The 17,408-nt window shown below is 40.3% G+C and overlaps 1 protein-coding gene across 1 annotated transcript in view; it reads right to left on the bottom strand.

Annotated features, from left to right (window-relative positions):
* The window catches only part of LOC144468825 (uncharacterized), a 101,031-nt gene extending 84,264 nt beyond the window's left edge, over positions 1-16,767 (bottom strand). The window contains exon 1 of the mRNA XM_078178577.1: positions 16,387-16,767. Coding sequence (XP_078034703.1) covers positions 16,387-16,560 — 174 coding nt within the window. The 5' untranslated portion in view covers positions 16,561-16,767. The remainder of the gene's footprint in view (positions 1-16,386) is intronic.
* Between the last annotated feature and the right edge of the window lie 641 nt (positions 16,768-17,408).

The following is a 17,408-nucleotide window of genomic DNA, read 5'->3' as shown; positions in this document are numbered from 1 at the left end:
AAAAGAAAAAAAGGAGGCTCCGTTTCGACGAATTATTTTAGATAAACATTTATTCGAATAACGCCGTTGCCGGGCGACAGCCGCGCAACAAATTGCGCCGTCGTGCCGGTTCGATATTCATTGTTTCGCTCGAATTCGATGTAATTACCTGCGGCAATTTGGTTGTTCGCTAAATTCCGCGGGCAAAAGGACAGATTTATTCCTATCATAATCGTTATCACAGCAACAATTCTCGCTTCCGGGCCGACGCCGTTATTTTGCCGCGGGACGCGCCGAGAAAGCGGACGCGCGATATTTCGGGATTCGTCGCGAATAATTGAACGTTGGCGAAGGGGGTGAGCGTCGACGTTCGCCAGCGATTAAACATGGACGTGGGAACCGTTTAACCCTCGACACGCGGTGGCCGGGTCAAATCGACCCATTCCTGCCTTTCAACTTAAAAAAAAATACCATTTTGTGTTTATATTAATATTTATACTTATTTTTGACTTTTTAGTTAATTTGGTCGTTGCATTTATTCTGTTATTATTGTTCTTAGCTAAATAATCTTACCAAATAAAATTCCAAGAAATAGACAAATAAATCAACGATAAACAAATCCGCTACGTAATAACATAATAAACATCGCGAACAGCACAGTTGCAGAATTGGTCCGCCGTTCGCCATTTAATCTCCTCCCCGCGGCTTCCGCGAGTTGTTGACCGGGTCGCGGGCCGTCTTCCGGTTGAAAAAGTGTTCCGCGAACGACCTCGCCCCAATTTCTGATAGGAGAATGGACGTTCAAAACCCGGCGGCCGTTCTCCAAGCGGTTATTTACGAGCAGGCCGGCCCCGAAATTATGTGGGCCAGCGGCGGCGAATCGCCGGCGGAGGAGAACAGCACGAGTTCAACGTTGCGCGCGGGAGCGAACGCGAATGAACGATTGCCTACGGGGCTGCGCGCGCGAGCGCGATTGCTATGAACAGAGGGATGGGCCACGTGCGAGCCATTTTTCCTGCACGTTTCACGGACACGGGAACGGCCCATTTGTCCCGTCAGCCTTAACCCTCGGTGCACCCCTTCCGTTCCCTTCCCCAACCCCTCTGCGGTCGTCGTCTCATCCGTCAAAACACCGCCGGCGATCCCGGCCCACGGCGAAACAATCGTAACAATAATAATCGGTCAGAATTCCGGTGGCCGGTTATTACTACATGTCCGGATGAAACTGGAGCAATTTGGCAACTAGAACTGTTAATTATTCGCCTGACGGTAGTACAGCAGGTTTTGGTTTGTTCATCTTGCAGTTTGATAAATCATTTCGTAGAATTTATTTTGTAATAGAATAGTTTGTAAAATTTGTTTTGTAATAAATTCGGTTACGCGAATTTTTATTTGTTGAATCGAGTGATAAGACTGGGGGAATATTTGTTAAGATAATATTGAATAGGCAGGATTGTTAAATTGATTATTTAGAATTATATAAAATCGCGTATTCGATTTAATATTTTATTTTAACTTAAAGTTCCGTCTTATTCATTTCTCTTAATATTAAAATATTTAATTAGTTAAGCATTACGAAATATTCGTCGTTTTAATATTCTATGTCAATGTTCTATTTTTAATATTGTCTTTCAATATTTTATTTTAATTCAAAGTTCCGTCTCACTGATCCGTCCATTTTTAATATTTCATTTTTAAACAACAATCGGGCCATTTTCGGCAGTTCCCCGCGTCCGTTCCGCTCCGTTCGAGCATCCATCGCGGACGCCCGCCGCCGAGCGCGCACAGTCGCATTAGCCGCGATTTATGCGTCCCGCGCAACCGGCCACGGCCATTTTCTTCGTTAGCCGTCGCCGCTGCGGAATTCCCGCGGAAACCGCTCGGAAGCACCGGCTTTATGGAGTTCCATGTTTTTCCAGCGGCGGGGTGGAGGTGGGGGGAGAACAGCGTGTCGCGCGGACGTTTACGCGCGGCCCGTCACGTAAGCCGCGAGAGGAGCGCGCGTTACACGCGCTACGTGCTCGCCCGCGGCCGCCGTCGACACGCGTGGCCCCTGTTTAATGAAACGGCCCTTCGCTTTAATTACGCTCCCCCCCTCTCTCTCTCACTCCTTCGCCCTTTCAGTATCTTCCCCTTTCTTTCCCCTTTTCTCTTTCTATTTTTCTATTTTTCTGTCTATTTTTCTCGGCATTTCCTTTTCTGTCTCCTTTTCTCTTGATTTCTTTTTATCTCTCCTTCTTGCTATTTCTTTTTCAATTTCTGTCTCCTTTTCTCTTGATTTCTTTTTCTTTTTCTGTCTCTTTTTCTTTTTATTTCTTGTTATCTCTCCTTCTTGCTATTTCTTCTTATATTTCTGTCTCCTTTTCTCTTTATTTCTTTTTCTTTTTCTGTCTCTTTTTCTCTTTATTTATTACTCTCTCTGTCTATCTATCTTTCTGTTTCCTTATATCTCTTTCTTGTTATTTCTTTCTGTCTCTTCCTCTCTTCCCCCCTTTCCGTCTCTTTTTCTCCGTATCTTACTGTCTTTCCTCTCTTCCTGCCTCTATCTTTCTCTTTCTCTCATTCTCTCTTTTTCTCTTTGACTGTCTCTTTCCGTCTCTTTCCGTCTTTTTCTCCTTTTGTCTCTCTCTCTTCCTCTTTCTCTGCATCTCCATCTCTTTCTCTCTTCCCCCTCCCCTCGCAATAATTCTCCCCCATTGTCGCAATTCCGTCCCTTTGTCGCTCACACTCGCCGTACAGCATTGTCAACAGAGACGCGAGCCGGCGCGTTTCATTTTTCAATCGAGAACGCCGCTCGCGCGTCTCCGTCTCGTACGGTCTCTGCGCACAGGTGTCGGCCCGCGAAAGGGTGCACACGGGTTTCGGGATACCGGGACGCTGTGCATTTATCTGCCGGCGAGACATTGACCCGACCGGTTTTGAAAGGAACACACAGCGTTTCTCAACGTCGCGGAAACAAATGGACCGCGATACGGGGCTCCTCTCCTCCCCCCCTCCTCGCACGCCCACGCTCGCGAGAACGCGAAACAATCGTGAGCGCGCGCGCGCGGGCCAGCGATATTTTTCGGTGCCGAGACGCCCGTTCGTTCGTCGAAACACGCCGGGCCACGATCGATTAAGCTCTTAATCTTTTTTACTCCCACCGAGACGGAGCTGCTTCCAATTTTTATTTATCGTTTTGCCGCCACGTCCGTACGGCCGGCCGTGATTAATGACAACGATGCGTCCGTGCGACGCGAGCGCACGGTTTTTGCCGCGCGATTTTGCGCGCTGGAAATTTTTGGGACGAGGAATGTTCGCGTTTCTATTTTTGTCGGGAATGATTTTCTTATTTGGGTTAGAATTTTATGATTTTTCGGGGGAGAATTTTAATTGGTAATAATAGATAATAGTAAATAATAATAATAATAATTTGTTCATTGTTTGATCGAATATTAGTTTGTTAATTAAGAAGACTTTGATCTTTTTTAGGTGAACATAATTTTCAGAATATTTCATAGGCATTTCTAGTTATTATTTATTATTTATTTGTTTCATTATTCTTTTCCGAACATTTTTTCTTATTACTTTCAAATATATAGAAATGTGAAATTAAAATATAAAACATCCTGTAATATTTCTATAAAACCCAGCCTTACAATATATCTATAAAATACCTTGTAATATGTCTACAAAACCTAACCTTGTAATATTTCTATAAAACCTAACCTTACAATATTTCTATAAAACCTAACCTTACAATATTCCCATAAAACCCAATCTTATAACATTTCCACAAGCATCTCGCAGTTCCCTTAATATCAACAAATCCCTCAAACCAAACCCAAACCAAATAATCACCTCGATAAACTTTACATTATTATTAACCATCACCCTACCTAGTTCTCCATCACGGAGCATTGAGACGCTGCGACGGCTCTCGCCGTGCATTAATTCGTCGCGTTGTTCGACGTGTACATGTATTCTATAACGCATCGCGCCGTTTCCACCGTCCGATTTATTGGCTAATCCTATATTTATTGGACGGCTAGGCCAATTTCCAATTTACGCAGTGGTTTAACTGGCAGAGGAGAGAGAGAGAGGGGCCCACGGCCAGCGTCGGCACGTTAACTGCCGACGCGGCCAACTGCACCTACCGACGGCACCAGCAGGCTTACCGTTCTATCCAGTTTAATTGGATCGGGATTAAATTAACTTCCGCCAGTGATGGAACTTTAACGCGCGGATTCCTCGACGCCCCCCACCCCGTGCGTTTCTCGCTCCCTTGTCGCGCGTAAGGACGCCCTTTCGCGCCCTTAACCCTTTCCAAGCGACAGTAGGTTATGTTCAAGCGACGATACGGTATGGGTCATTTATGGCCTTCTATTACATTGCATTGTACTGCATTGTATTGCATTGTATTCTGTCGATTATAGTAGTGTATTATACTGTATTGTATTGTATTTTATTCTGTCTCTGTATTGTACTATATTATATTATATTTGACTGTACTGTATTTTACTATATTGTAATTGTATTGTACTGTATTTTATTATATTGTAATTGTATTGTACTGTATTTTATTATATTATAATTGTATTGTACTGTATTTTATTATATTATAATTGTATCGTATTCTACTGTATTGTATTATATTATAATTGTATTGTACTGTATTTTATTATATTATAATTGTATTGTATTGTATTCTGTCGATCATAGTAGTGTGTTATACTGTACTGTATCGTACTTTACCGCATTGTACTGTATTTTGTCCATTATAGTAGTGTATTATACTGTACCATATTGTAATGTATTTATAATATAACATTTATAAGTAATTTGAACAGCATTTTTGCCAAGTGAAAAAATTGACCCAAAAAATTGTTTCAAGAAATTCGAAAAAATCGCTCCAAAAAAATCCCAAGCCCCTCTCATCTCTCAATTACGACTTATGTCACAGCCCATACAATTAGCGTCCAAATTAAAAGCCGGTGGAACTTGCTGTAAGCGGACGCAGCGCGATCGAGCGGAGTTAAGAGATCGTGTCCCGATCGATTATGCAGATTACGTCGCGGCCGTCTTCTTTATACTTGACGAAGAGAGGAGAAGAAGGAGGAGAAGGGGTGGGGGGGATATTTCAGGAGATAAATTGGTTTCGAGCAAGGGTCAGATAGTCGTTCGGCGCCCATAATTGGCGCCGTTAATTTTTCATTTCTCGCCGACAGGCCTGCCCGGTGAAATAATAACGCGTTATACTCTGCTACGTGCCGTCTCTCTTTCTCTCTCTCTTTCTCTCGCTCTCTCTATCTCTCGCAGTCCCGAATATTGAATTACGACGCTAATTGTAATTTCAGCCGGTAATTCCGTCGGACGGTACGGAATGACGCGTACTACGGGGCTGAAAATAAAGATTGCCCCGCGCCTGTAATTAACGTCACTTTGTGCCGGCCAATGGGATGAAATAGTTTCCGGTTAATCGACCCCCGCCACCCCTCCCCGATTTAATATTCAATATCGGGCGGATAACAATCGATCGCGAACGGTGACGATCTCTTGCCCCTCTCCCTCGTTCGTCGAGCATTGTTCGCATTGTTCTCAGTTCTTTGCGATCGTTTATTGAAGCTTTGTCCTGGACACTTTGAACAGTGCTCGACGCAATTTCTACGAAGTCGAAGCATTGTTTGAGACGTGACAAACCCTTTTGTGGAATAATTTATTCGATTTTTATTTAAACTGCTGTTAAATTCAGAGCAATAAGAAAACACTGTGAATAAATTCTATAAAAATATATTATGATTAATCTCAACTTAAAATTCAGTAGAATTAAATCTTCTAAAAATGAATAACACTAAATCCTAACCTTACTTAAAATTACTCAAAACTCAAGCTTCCATAAACATCCCCTAACAATGAAAAATTCCTCTCTAAATACCCATAAAAAAATCTATCACTAACCCCACAAAACTCTATATTTATCTTACTATCTGAACTTACTACATCAACCATTATTTATCTCACCATCTTCACAGTATTATATACATCCGCCGTGTCTACCATGAACGTATAAAATCCGGCGCGAAGCCATCGGCAGCGTAATCTAATTTCGTTAGGGATTACCATAAAACGCAGAAAATTGTTCAGACACCCCCCTTTTCAGCTACGGCGTAGTAACTGAAAATCCCATTAATAGAGGCAGCCCCGGTACCATAAACCGTAAAGAAGCATAAACGCTTGTAAAACGGAAGCCGTGCGCAGTGTGCCGCGCATAGCCGAAGATTTGCAAAGCCTGCGACCTGCTTCCCAAGCGAGCGCAATGATCAAGATTGCAAAGGCCCAAGGCGGGGGATGGTTGGTGTCCGTGCTCGTAAAGTGAGTCACTAGGGGAATGGAAATATACTTCCCCGCGCAGCATCTTGAATGACTACGGACCGTCTCCCTGTCCCTTCGCTACGACTCGTTTTCCAGGGCCGGTGTCCCTTCATTACGCGACGTCGCTCTAACTATCTCGTTAGTTAACCGGCTGAACGCATCGATTCGCGGAAAATCGGTCGAACAATTATTTAACAGAGGTCCCAAAATTACCTTTTATAATTTTTAATTGTTTTTTAGTATTATTAATTTTTTATTTCTTAGAAATATATTTCATCCCTTCGCTGTCACACGTTCTACGTTCATTTCAGCTTTTAAATAATTGTTACTAAAAAACTAGTAATACTAGGGAGACCGAAACATTTGGGGACGTAATTTGAACATTCTAGAATGAAACTGTCTTTATTAGAAGTCGATATCTCACTGACAAGTTTATTAAATTAATTATTTTTCTATAATAACGTCACTGTTTTCCGTCGATTCGAAGAAAATCGTTCGTTTAATTATTTAACAGAGATCGACGATGTTATTATCACTCTTCTTCTTCAAGATAGTCTAAACATTGTTTCTTCGTTTCAGAAAATCGCCTATTTTATTTTTAATAATTTTGCTAATTTTTTATTTGCGGCTTTTGACACGGCGAAGTTCGCTTTCATAAATTCGGTGACTAAATTCGGCGTTGAAAGACGAAGCCGTGGTGGCGGCGCGGAAGGGTGAAAAGTCGGTCTACGAATGGCGACGAGTGTAGAGCAGACTGCCCTCTTGACATTTAAAGCCGCGCAAACCTCGTAACGAGGTAAACGACCGGGGCTCGCCAGGTGCCGGGCCCTTCTCCTGCCTTTTTTCAAAGGTTCGACTTTGGGTAAGCTTTGGTTAAGTATTCCATACTATAATCAATAATTTACTAATTTAAAAAAAAAATAGCTCGACAGATATTTAAAACGCAAAACTGCTCGAAAAAGGGTCTTGTTTTTCGGCCATCGTAAGGGTCGCGACCGCTTAATCTAAATAGCGTTATTAAATAAAGGAGTATTAATAAGCGTATTAAGCGGAGGAGCCTTTAATAAGCGTATTAAGTAGAGGAACATTAATAAGCGTATTAAGTGGAGAGGAGGTATAACGCTGCGTCATCGTTCCCGCGGAAAAGTGACGTGGTCCATATACATATACTATACGTATATTCGAGCTGTGTACCAGATAAACATATATTCGCGCGCGTAATTATCAAAAATTAGGTGGCCTGGTAATCAGAGCGCCCCGCGGGAACGGGAATCGCGCTAATGATCTCCCCAATTATCAGATAATCAGACGGAAGGGATGATTATTAAAATATTTTTCATCGCGCCGATTCCCGGAAACCTAACGGCAAGTTCATTCAAAAACTATTTCGAATCAAAAAGACAAAACAAATGGAATGAAACATCGGAATTGTTCCGATGCATCGAGAAGCTCTCTTCTTTTGTTTTTATCTTCTTAATTTGTTTTTTTTGTGTTTTGTGCAGTTTGCATATTTTGTATATTATTTTTATATTTTTCTATTGCTTTCGCATGGTTTGTATATTTTTATATTGCTTTCGTATGGTTTGTATACTCTGTATATTATTTTATATATTTTGTATACTCTGTACATTATTTTATATATTTTGTATACTTTGTATATTATTTTATATATTTTTTTTAGTACACTTCGTATATTTTATATATTATTTGTACATTCCGTATATTATTTCCTAAATTCTGTAAACACCATATAATATTCTATACACTTTCTATATTATTTCATACATTTTTCCCACATCCGAGTCATCGAAGCATAAGAGCATTGAAAAAGTAATTAACAACATACACGGCGTAGCGATTTCCACGAGAGACACAAAGAGGCTCGTTCATCGCGTGCCGCGATTCTCGCGACCGATTCGGTTTTTTTGCGTTGCCGCGCCGCGACCTTCCCCGCCGAACGGATCTCTTTCGTTTCGCGGCTGGGAAACCGAGGCAACATCGTATCCATTATTTATTGTGCGTACTCGCGTTGCACGCCGAGGTGTTAAGTTTCCTCAAGGTCCTACCTCGCCAAGGACCGCACTCCGTTTCCGCGTAATCCTCGATCTTTGGGACCGACTCGCGCGAGAAGAACAAAAGAAACACCAACCGCTAATCAATTCGAATAACCTTCGTTTCTTTAACAACGTTCTGTTATTTTATAATATGAAATATTGCGAACGAGGTTTGTCAAAACAACGTCTTTTAACAAAACTTGGAAATTTGAAAAATGGCAAGAATTATAGAATTAATTATTGCTTTAGTTTCTCTATATTCTCTATATTAATTTTCTATAATATTATATATATATAATAATTAATTCTCTTCGACTAAATAAATAAAACAATCACCCTCTAACAACCCCATACTGCCATATAAACAAATATAAACACATCAAATGACGCCAAATCCAAATTAACAAATACCTCCACTAAAATATCCATCCAACGATAATAAATATCTTCGATAAAAAATCTATTCGAAAACAATGTCCGATCAATGGAATCGGAGGGCTGTTTATAAAGATCGGGGCGTCGGCGAGCATAGCAGCGCTCGAGGTCCGTCAGAATCCGTCCGAATGACCCGATTCCCAGTGATTACCGTCGGGTTCTCGTAGATAGGAAAAAGAATAATGTTTACGCTCGGAACGAGGAGGAAGGATCGCGTGGCTCGTGCCGGGGGATAGCCGATTGGAGGGTAAATAATTGAAAAGCATCCGGCGGAGTCGCGAAATCAAAGCTGTCGGGTGGAGAGCGCTCGCGCGCGTGCGCCCAGTCCGGGTCCGGCGTGTTCCGGCTTGCCTCTGCCCGCTGGCTGAAATTAAAGTCGAGCTCTCGGGCTTGGTTACGTAAAGGGAACCGGATATCGGCCCTTGCGGTCCGTACATAAATGGCGATATTATTGCGGAGCACTGCGGAAAAATATGTGTCCTGCGGATCGATAGCCACCGTCGCGGCTATCGTGCCTTTTCAGTGTGTGCGTGTGTGTGTCGGTGGTTTTTTCTCTTTCTCTTGCAGTGTATCACTACTTCTCTCTCTCTCTCTCCCTCTTTTTCTCTCTTTTACACTCTGTCTTTCCCTTTTTCTCTATAGCTTCCTCGCTCTCTCTCTCTCTTTTTCTGTATATTTTTAACTTTCTCTCTCTCTCTCTCTTTGTCTCTCTTTCGTAGGTGGTTGAATATTCAGGTTTAATTCGGGATTTCAAGCAACTTTTTCCTTTACGAAAATTCTCTACGAGGCTTCGTTAACGAGTTATTCATGAAAAACAGTGACCAATAAGGAGTGAGATGTACAGGCGGTGCTCGCATCCTATTGGTCACTGTTTTTCGTTGATAACTCGTAAACGGCGCATCGTAGAAAATTTTTGTAAAGGAAAAAGTTGCTTGAAATCACCTCAGGAATCATCCCCATTCCACGTTTTTAATAACTTTTATCAAAGTTATTAAATGTATTTTTATTAACTTTTATGAAGTTAAAGACAAATATTTCTGTCTCTCTCTTTCACTTTCCCTATCTCTCGATCAGTCTCTCTATCTAACTCTGTAACGCGCGCTCGCGTCTCGTATATCGAAATAGTAGACGACGGCTCGCGGTTTTTCTCTCCGGCCACCCTGTATCGATGTCCTCCGCAGGCTCGCCGCCGCCCGGTTTTTCGCGTTCCCCGGTTCGTGCCCGCGTTTCGCGCGGCCGAAACTGCATTCGTTTGTTCGACGACCCGGTAAACGCTTTTCCATTTCTTTTCGATTTTCCTCGGCGGTTTTGCAACCGGTTCCCCCGTACACACACACGTTTCGCTCCGCTCCCTCCTCAAATATCATTCCGTTCGGTCAACCGATTCTACCCGTGTTACGTCGACCGTCATCGTTCCAATAACTTTTTATCTGCGATAATTTATACGGACGAAATAAATTAACAAGTTTGTGTTGGTTAAAAAACCTCTATTATTTTATTGGCGATGATATGATTGAGTAATTTTGTGGTGGTAGATATGTGGTTGTTACGAATGTAATTATTAACTTGTTATTATTATTTTATTTATGAATTAATGGTTGAATAATTATATGTTTGTTAATATATCACTGTTAATTTTACCATGAATAAATCATTGAACAATAATATGTTTGTTAATACATCTCTGTTACTTTATTCATGGATAAATAATTAAGTAATTTCATATTGCTAAATAAGTCGCTATTACCTTGTCCATAAATAAATAATTGAGTAATTTTGTACTCGTAAATAATTCGCTATCACCTTTTTCATGAATAAATAATTGACTAATTTCGTATTAATAAATAAGTCTCAATTACCTTATCCATGACTAAATAATTGCATAAATTTCGTGCCAATAAATAAATCGCTATAAAATCACTATTATAATTTAATTTATTCTACAATTATATCACAATAATTCTAAACAATCACAATATAATAACCTTCAATAATTACATTTTATAATTTATAATTTATATTAGCTAATATACTAATTATTATCTCAACATACTAAAATTCTCAACAAATAAATAATTCTATTAACTAACTTATTAAACAATTCCTGCACCAGAAACATCATTCGCAAACGATTAATCCGCAAATAGAAGACCATTGCCCCTCTTCGTCTTCGCTGAAAACATCGTCGAGCAGCTAAAAGGTGTCAAACTACCTTGCGGGTCCACGGAATAACAGTCGAGACACGAAGAGACCGTGAACAGTCGTACCAGTAGTAGTATCGGGGGAGCAGAACGATTGGCAGTTCTCAACGGTAAACGGAAAACGGAGAATGTGAGAACGGGTGTCTGTGTCCGTGTGTGTGTGCGCGCCGAACTCGATCTCAGCCTGGATTTTCCCGAGAATGCCCAGATATTGGATCGAGATATTGAAAATCGTGTTCCTTGTTCGAATCGGACGTGTATCGGCGGCCAGTTCGCGAACTCCGTTACCGGGCTGCGTGTCCGAGAGCTGCGGATACACGTTCGAACCGTGAAACTCCGGTAATTTCTGCCGCGATCTTGTCGAACGTCAATGCGAAAACTGACGGTATTTTATATTCTAGTCCACTTCATTTCATTAACTTTGTTCCACTTCGTCTGATTTTATTTCATTTTATTTTATTTCATTTTATTGCAGCTTCTTTTATTTCATCTCGTTCCAGTTTATTCTATTTTAATTTATTCTGTTCTAGTTTATTTTATTTTAATTTATTTATTTCTAGTTTATTTTATCTTATTTTATTCTGTTCTGGTTTCTTTTATGTAATTTTATCTTATTCTACTTTATTTTATTTCATTTTATTTTGTTATAGTTTATCTTATTTAATTTTATTTCACTGCGGTTGATTCTATTTCATCTCCTTTTACTCTAATTTATTTGATACAATTTTATACAGTTCTTATACAATTTTTACAGTTTTTATAGTTCTCTTAATTCAATTTTAAAATTCTTCATAATGTTCTCTTAAAATCGCGTTTAAGAAATAAACGCTTTATTCCAGCAGAAATTCGATTAAAATTACATCAACGAACGTCGAAAAAGATCGTCGAATTTCTGCGATCGACGATGACACGCGAACACCCGGCGTCCGTCGACCGAGACAATATTTTCGCCCCCGGTGGGGATGGGTGGAGACTTCGACGCCCTGAATTGTATAATCGGATTATTAAATAATACTGGACAATAGGACGTTCTATCATTCCGGGATAATACCCCGCGTAATCCTGACAGAAAATTGTTCCGGATTCAACGTTCTCTTTCAGGGAGATTAATGGGCCGGTCGAACGTCCACAAATTCCCGGATTACCTGGTCCTCCCTCTCTCTCTCTCTCTCTCCATCGGAGATCTCCTTCGGTTACAGAGAATGTTCGTCTACGAATTGTACCTCGAACGACGTTATTACATTGTTCGTTAATGTTGCTCGTCGTCGGTCTTCTTTGGACAAACATTTATTTTCCAGTGCGATTGAAGATGGACGAATTCGTTCGACTTTTTATCTGTGTGAGGAGAGAGGGTTGTATTTTTTATTTATTTGTGTTAAGGGTTTGAGGGTTGAGGGTAAGTGGTATTGTTTAATAAATTTAATGTAATGATATTGTCTTTGGTGGTCTATCGTCAAATTATTTAGATTGACGTTGCATTATTATATTATTGTAATATTATATTATTATGCTATTATACTGTTTTATTACTATATTATTATATTACTATATTATTATGTCAGGTTATGTTACTATATTATTATGTTATTATGTTACTATATTATTATGTTATTATGTTATTATTTCACTATATTATTGCTACGTTATTTTTGGATCTCCATACAAAATATAAAAATTGTCTGCTTCAATTATAAAACAAATCGACCAAGCGCGATATTCTTCATTCTGTTAAACAATTCTACTCACCAGCAATTAACATACTATTATTCTTAACTTCGCGTATATAATAATCTATAAAAAATAAAATCATATAGCATTTATATTAATTATCGAAATCAAGAATCTGCTTCCACTAAAAATCATTAAACATATTAAATATCCTTAAACCTATTCAACAATTTCCAAACATCTCCGCGTTTCCAATAATCCTCTAAAAAGAAGCCGTATAATAAAACCATTAAAACCAACCGTACGAAACAAAAATTCTAGCAGCATGGTGTAGGGAACTATAGCGTTAAAAGTATTCCGCGTAGTCGAAAAGCATAGCTCTCGTCGAATCGATCGGTGTTTCCCGTGATTTCGTATAGCACGGGTTTCGGCCGCGGTCCGCGCGCAGACTCTGCTGGAAAAGCGGGCGAGAGAGAGAGAGAGAGAGAGATGAATCCTGGCCGTAGCCCGACGACAAAAAGTGCAAGTTGCAATATTTCGTTGCGCAACAAATGGAAAGCCGGCCTGCGGCGATACTTGGACGTCCGGCCCGATGGAAATCGAGCATGGGAGAGGAAGGGAGGGTGGGCGGAAGGGTTGCGAGGGAGCGAGCGCTATTTCGGAGCGGATCCCGGCTTCGGGCGCAGCCCCGGAAGAGGGTCGGGGCGCGGAGGGGCCAGGCGGGCGGACCGCGGGTACTGGAAAAACGAATCGAACGTTACGACAAACCGTTTCATCGAGTTATGCGGACTCCCCCGCCGGCTCTCGCAATCGGAGTAAAACGTTCTGTCATGCCGGCAGTCGATAAGCCCCCGCGCAGGCGAGTGTTATTTACGCTCGGCCTTTGCTCGCGCTGCGACACGCGCTCTATAGCTTTCCCCCTCTCTCCCTCTTTCTCTAGCTTTCACTATTTTTCTCTCTTTTTATCCTATCTTTCTCTATTTCTCTCTTTTTATTATATCTTTCTCTATTTCTCTCTTTTTATTCTATCTTTCTCTATTTCTCTCTTTTTATTCTATCTTTCTACCTTTCATTCTTTCTTTCTCTTTCATTCTGTCACTCTTTCCGTCTTTGTTTTTCTATTTGTTTTTCCGTTTTTATATTTCTCTTTATGTTTCTCTATTTTTCTCTCTATTTCTCTCTGTTCCTCTCTCTCTCTCTATTTTTCTTATTTAACTCTTTTTGCACTCCGCTGTCACTTGAGAGGGGACATAGTAATTCTAGCATATCACTCGGAAGTCCCCTCTCATGGGACATTAAAGTTATTATATATTTATAATATAATATAAATACTGATTTTTTGCAAATTTTCGAAAAATTCCTCAATTTCACCGAACTCATATAAGTCCAACATCGTTAAAACATGTTCTTGCTTGATTCCAAAATTATAGCAAATAATACGAGGATCTGTAAATCGAGTAGCCAGTAGCCAACGTGCAGAATGTTTCGCAGTGCAAAGGATTAATCGTTCGATTTCTGGACACCGAGTGATCGCCGGGGGAACGCGTCTCCTTCCCCGTTGCGCCACCCCTCGGGCGAATTTGATTGTCCCGGCCTCTCGCAATTTCCCCCGATAAGTCCCGGCAACGCGGGATCCAATTCTTTTTTTCTTTTTTTTCATTTTTTTTTTGCCCGCGAGCGTGTTCTCGAGTCGCGAAAGTGTTTGCTCTTTCCGGGGCTCTTGTTTTCCAGGGTGCGGTGGTGGTGGTGGTGGTTGCGTTCGCTTGAGGGAAATATGGGCGAGGGGCAAATCGAGTGGCTGTTCGACAATGATTTAATACAGACGCCCTTATTTCTACGGACAATGTTGCTCCGCCTCTCTTCTCGCGACGCTGCGGCGGGAGAAGTGAGTTTTATTGCGGGAGTTCTGGACTTGGATTAACCCTTTGCGGTCGAAGAAATTTCAATTCGAAATGCGAAATATTTTTTGACATTTATTATAATTATATTGGATTTTTATATTAGATTTTATAGAAATTTTTATATTTGATTTTATTATTAGAAAGGTGTGAACTTTGTAATATAAAAGGAGCGAGCGAAAATATAGAACATAGAGAGCAGGAAATTTCAAAGAAGGTAAAGGGTTCTGTGATGCGAAATATTCGACTCTCAAATCGCTCGACTTTAAATGTTTATACTAACTAAAATAATTAGTATATTTTATCAATATCGTATATTGAATATTAAATATTCAATATTGAATACCGAATAATGAATATTAAACACTAAATATTGAATAACCCTTTGTAAACCAATACAAATTGACTAATTATCAATCCAGGCCAGTGGTCGCATCAAATTACGTCCACTTAGCCCTCTGCGAAATTATTTTAATCGAATCACCAAAACACATTTACCATCACCTAAAATTATACAATTAACATCGCGCGCATTTTTAAAACAATCCACTAAAACTAGAAACAACTTCGACACCGCCAAAACCATTTCAAAACGCAGCAATTTTTCCGCGATCATTCTTTCACCCAAAATCGCGATTTCTAATTTCACCGCTTCGCAAAATTTTCCATCGAAAACGCCGTCGAACTCGACTGCGTTTCCCCCACGGAAAAATCAATTGCATCGAGATTAATTAACCGCGCGCAACGTTGTTCAAAGGGGGAGCTAATTGAACTCGCTCGGTTTCGAGTTACGAAAATCGGCGTCGAACGAAAAATTATTCGCCAGCGATTCCGGAAAATTGAATCGAGTCTCGCCCGATCGCTGTTCGTTTATTTATTCGTTTGTTCGTTTGCTCGTTTCGGTAATTGATTCGCCAAACTTCTGCCGCGTCTACGGAATCACGTGGAACGTCTCTCGCGCGCACGGCGGCGGCGGCCGAGCAATTAAGGGAGAAGCAATAACGCGGCCCAGAATTAATACAAATTACGAGTCGCGCGCGCGCGAGCGCGAGACTCATTAATTCCGACGCTATTACGTGTTACGGTAATGAGATGCGTTTTTCCCCGAGGGCGATTCCCGTGGTCCGGCGAATCCCGTAACAATGTTCGAACCTTCTTCGATTAAACGTCGGACATTGCGTCGTATATCGCAGGTTTCGCGCGAAAAGCGCACGCGATTTTGCAGTCGATAAGGCGATTTTCTAGGTGAGATACGAAATTTCGATTTTCAGATTTTGCTTTTATAGGTTATAATTTTAATATTTGGGTATATTTATTTTACTAGAAATAACAATATTATCTCATCGAAAGTAAAAATATCATCTTATTGAAAATAGTAATAATATGTCATCAGAAATAAAAATATCATCTTACTAAAAATAGCAATATTAAAATATTATCTCATCGAAAATAAAAATGTCATTTTACTAGAAACAGTAATATTATGTCATCAGAAATAAAAATATCATCTTGTCAAAAATAAATATATCATCTAATCAAAAATAAAAATATCAATTTTATCAAAAATAAAAATATCAATTTTATCAAAAATAAAAATATCAATTTTATCCAAAATAAAAATATCAATTTTATCAGACATAAAGATATCAATTTTCTCACAAATAAAAGTATCATCTTACCAGAAATGAAACAATCATTAATTTCCATAAAACACTCCTCCACCTCTCAACGCTCAATTATTCCATCCTACCAGTCGTCGCGACCCGATTCGCTTGGAATTCGGCACTCATCGCCTCTTACCTTGCGCTCGTCGCGATTGTTCGCCGACTTGCCGCGTTCCTCCGGCCGCCGTCTCCTGTCGCGGTCCCTCGCCGCGCCGTTCAGGCTTCTGTAGGACAGCAGGCGACACATGTCGCTGGTCAAGTCGGGCAGACGACTCTTGCACTCGCCGCAGTGGAATTTTTGCTGCGGCATCGCAGCGACCGGGCCGCGTTTCTGTCCAGGGGAAACCGGAACTGGCCACGTGACGCGACGCCGCTCATCATCTTCCCCGCATCCGAGACGCGCTCGAGACCGGCTCGAGCGACCGCGCTGTATATCCCGCTTTAATTGCTTGCGCGACGAGGCGATCTACGCGACGATCCCGCGGATCGCGAGACGATCACTGTACACAAGCGACTATAGTTCTGTCAGAGCTTCGCTGTCCGCGGAGTTTCTCGGTTTAACGAGCGGTTTTTGCAAAGAAATCGCTGGATGTTTAATGACCAGTTCGTGGAAGAGAGATCATTGGATCGCTCCGTTCGGTGTCCTTTCAAGCGGAGAGGCTGCTTTGTTAATATTTGTTGCAATACTTTCGCGCACTGCCATAAATTCTAACGTGATGGATAAATATCATTTTTACTTTTATTTTAGTATAGTATAGTTATGCTTTATTCGAATGAATTTTTGATAGAATGATAGTTGATTTTATAGAAGGTTATTTGAGCAGAAATTGTTAATTTTATTAATAGACTCAATATTTAATAATTAATTTTATTAATATTTTGTTTTCAATAGATTTAGAGAATTGTTCTGGTAGGACGATTATATTTACATACTCTACTTTTTCAAGCCTTTCGTATTCTTTAACGCGATAATAATAAATAAATAAACTATAGATAATAAATAAATTAAAAAATAAATCTTTCGTTTTAAGCATTGTTCTGCGAGACTTAACCTCAACACTCAAGCAATAATTCAATAATTAATTACCAACAATTATAACACAAAATTGAATAAAATTCATATACAGTATTTAAAGCAATGACAATAATAAATAAATA

This window comes from Augochlora pura, chromosome 4, assembly GCF_028453695.1.
Source record: "Augochlora pura isolate Apur16 chromosome 4, APUR_v2.2.1, whole genome shotgun sequence".
Taxonomy (NCBI): Eukaryota; Metazoa; Arthropoda; class Insecta; order Hymenoptera; family Halictidae; genus Augochlora; species Augochlora pura.
Note: the sequence above shows the minus strand (reverse complement) of the source record. Positions and strands in the feature narration are given on the sequence as shown.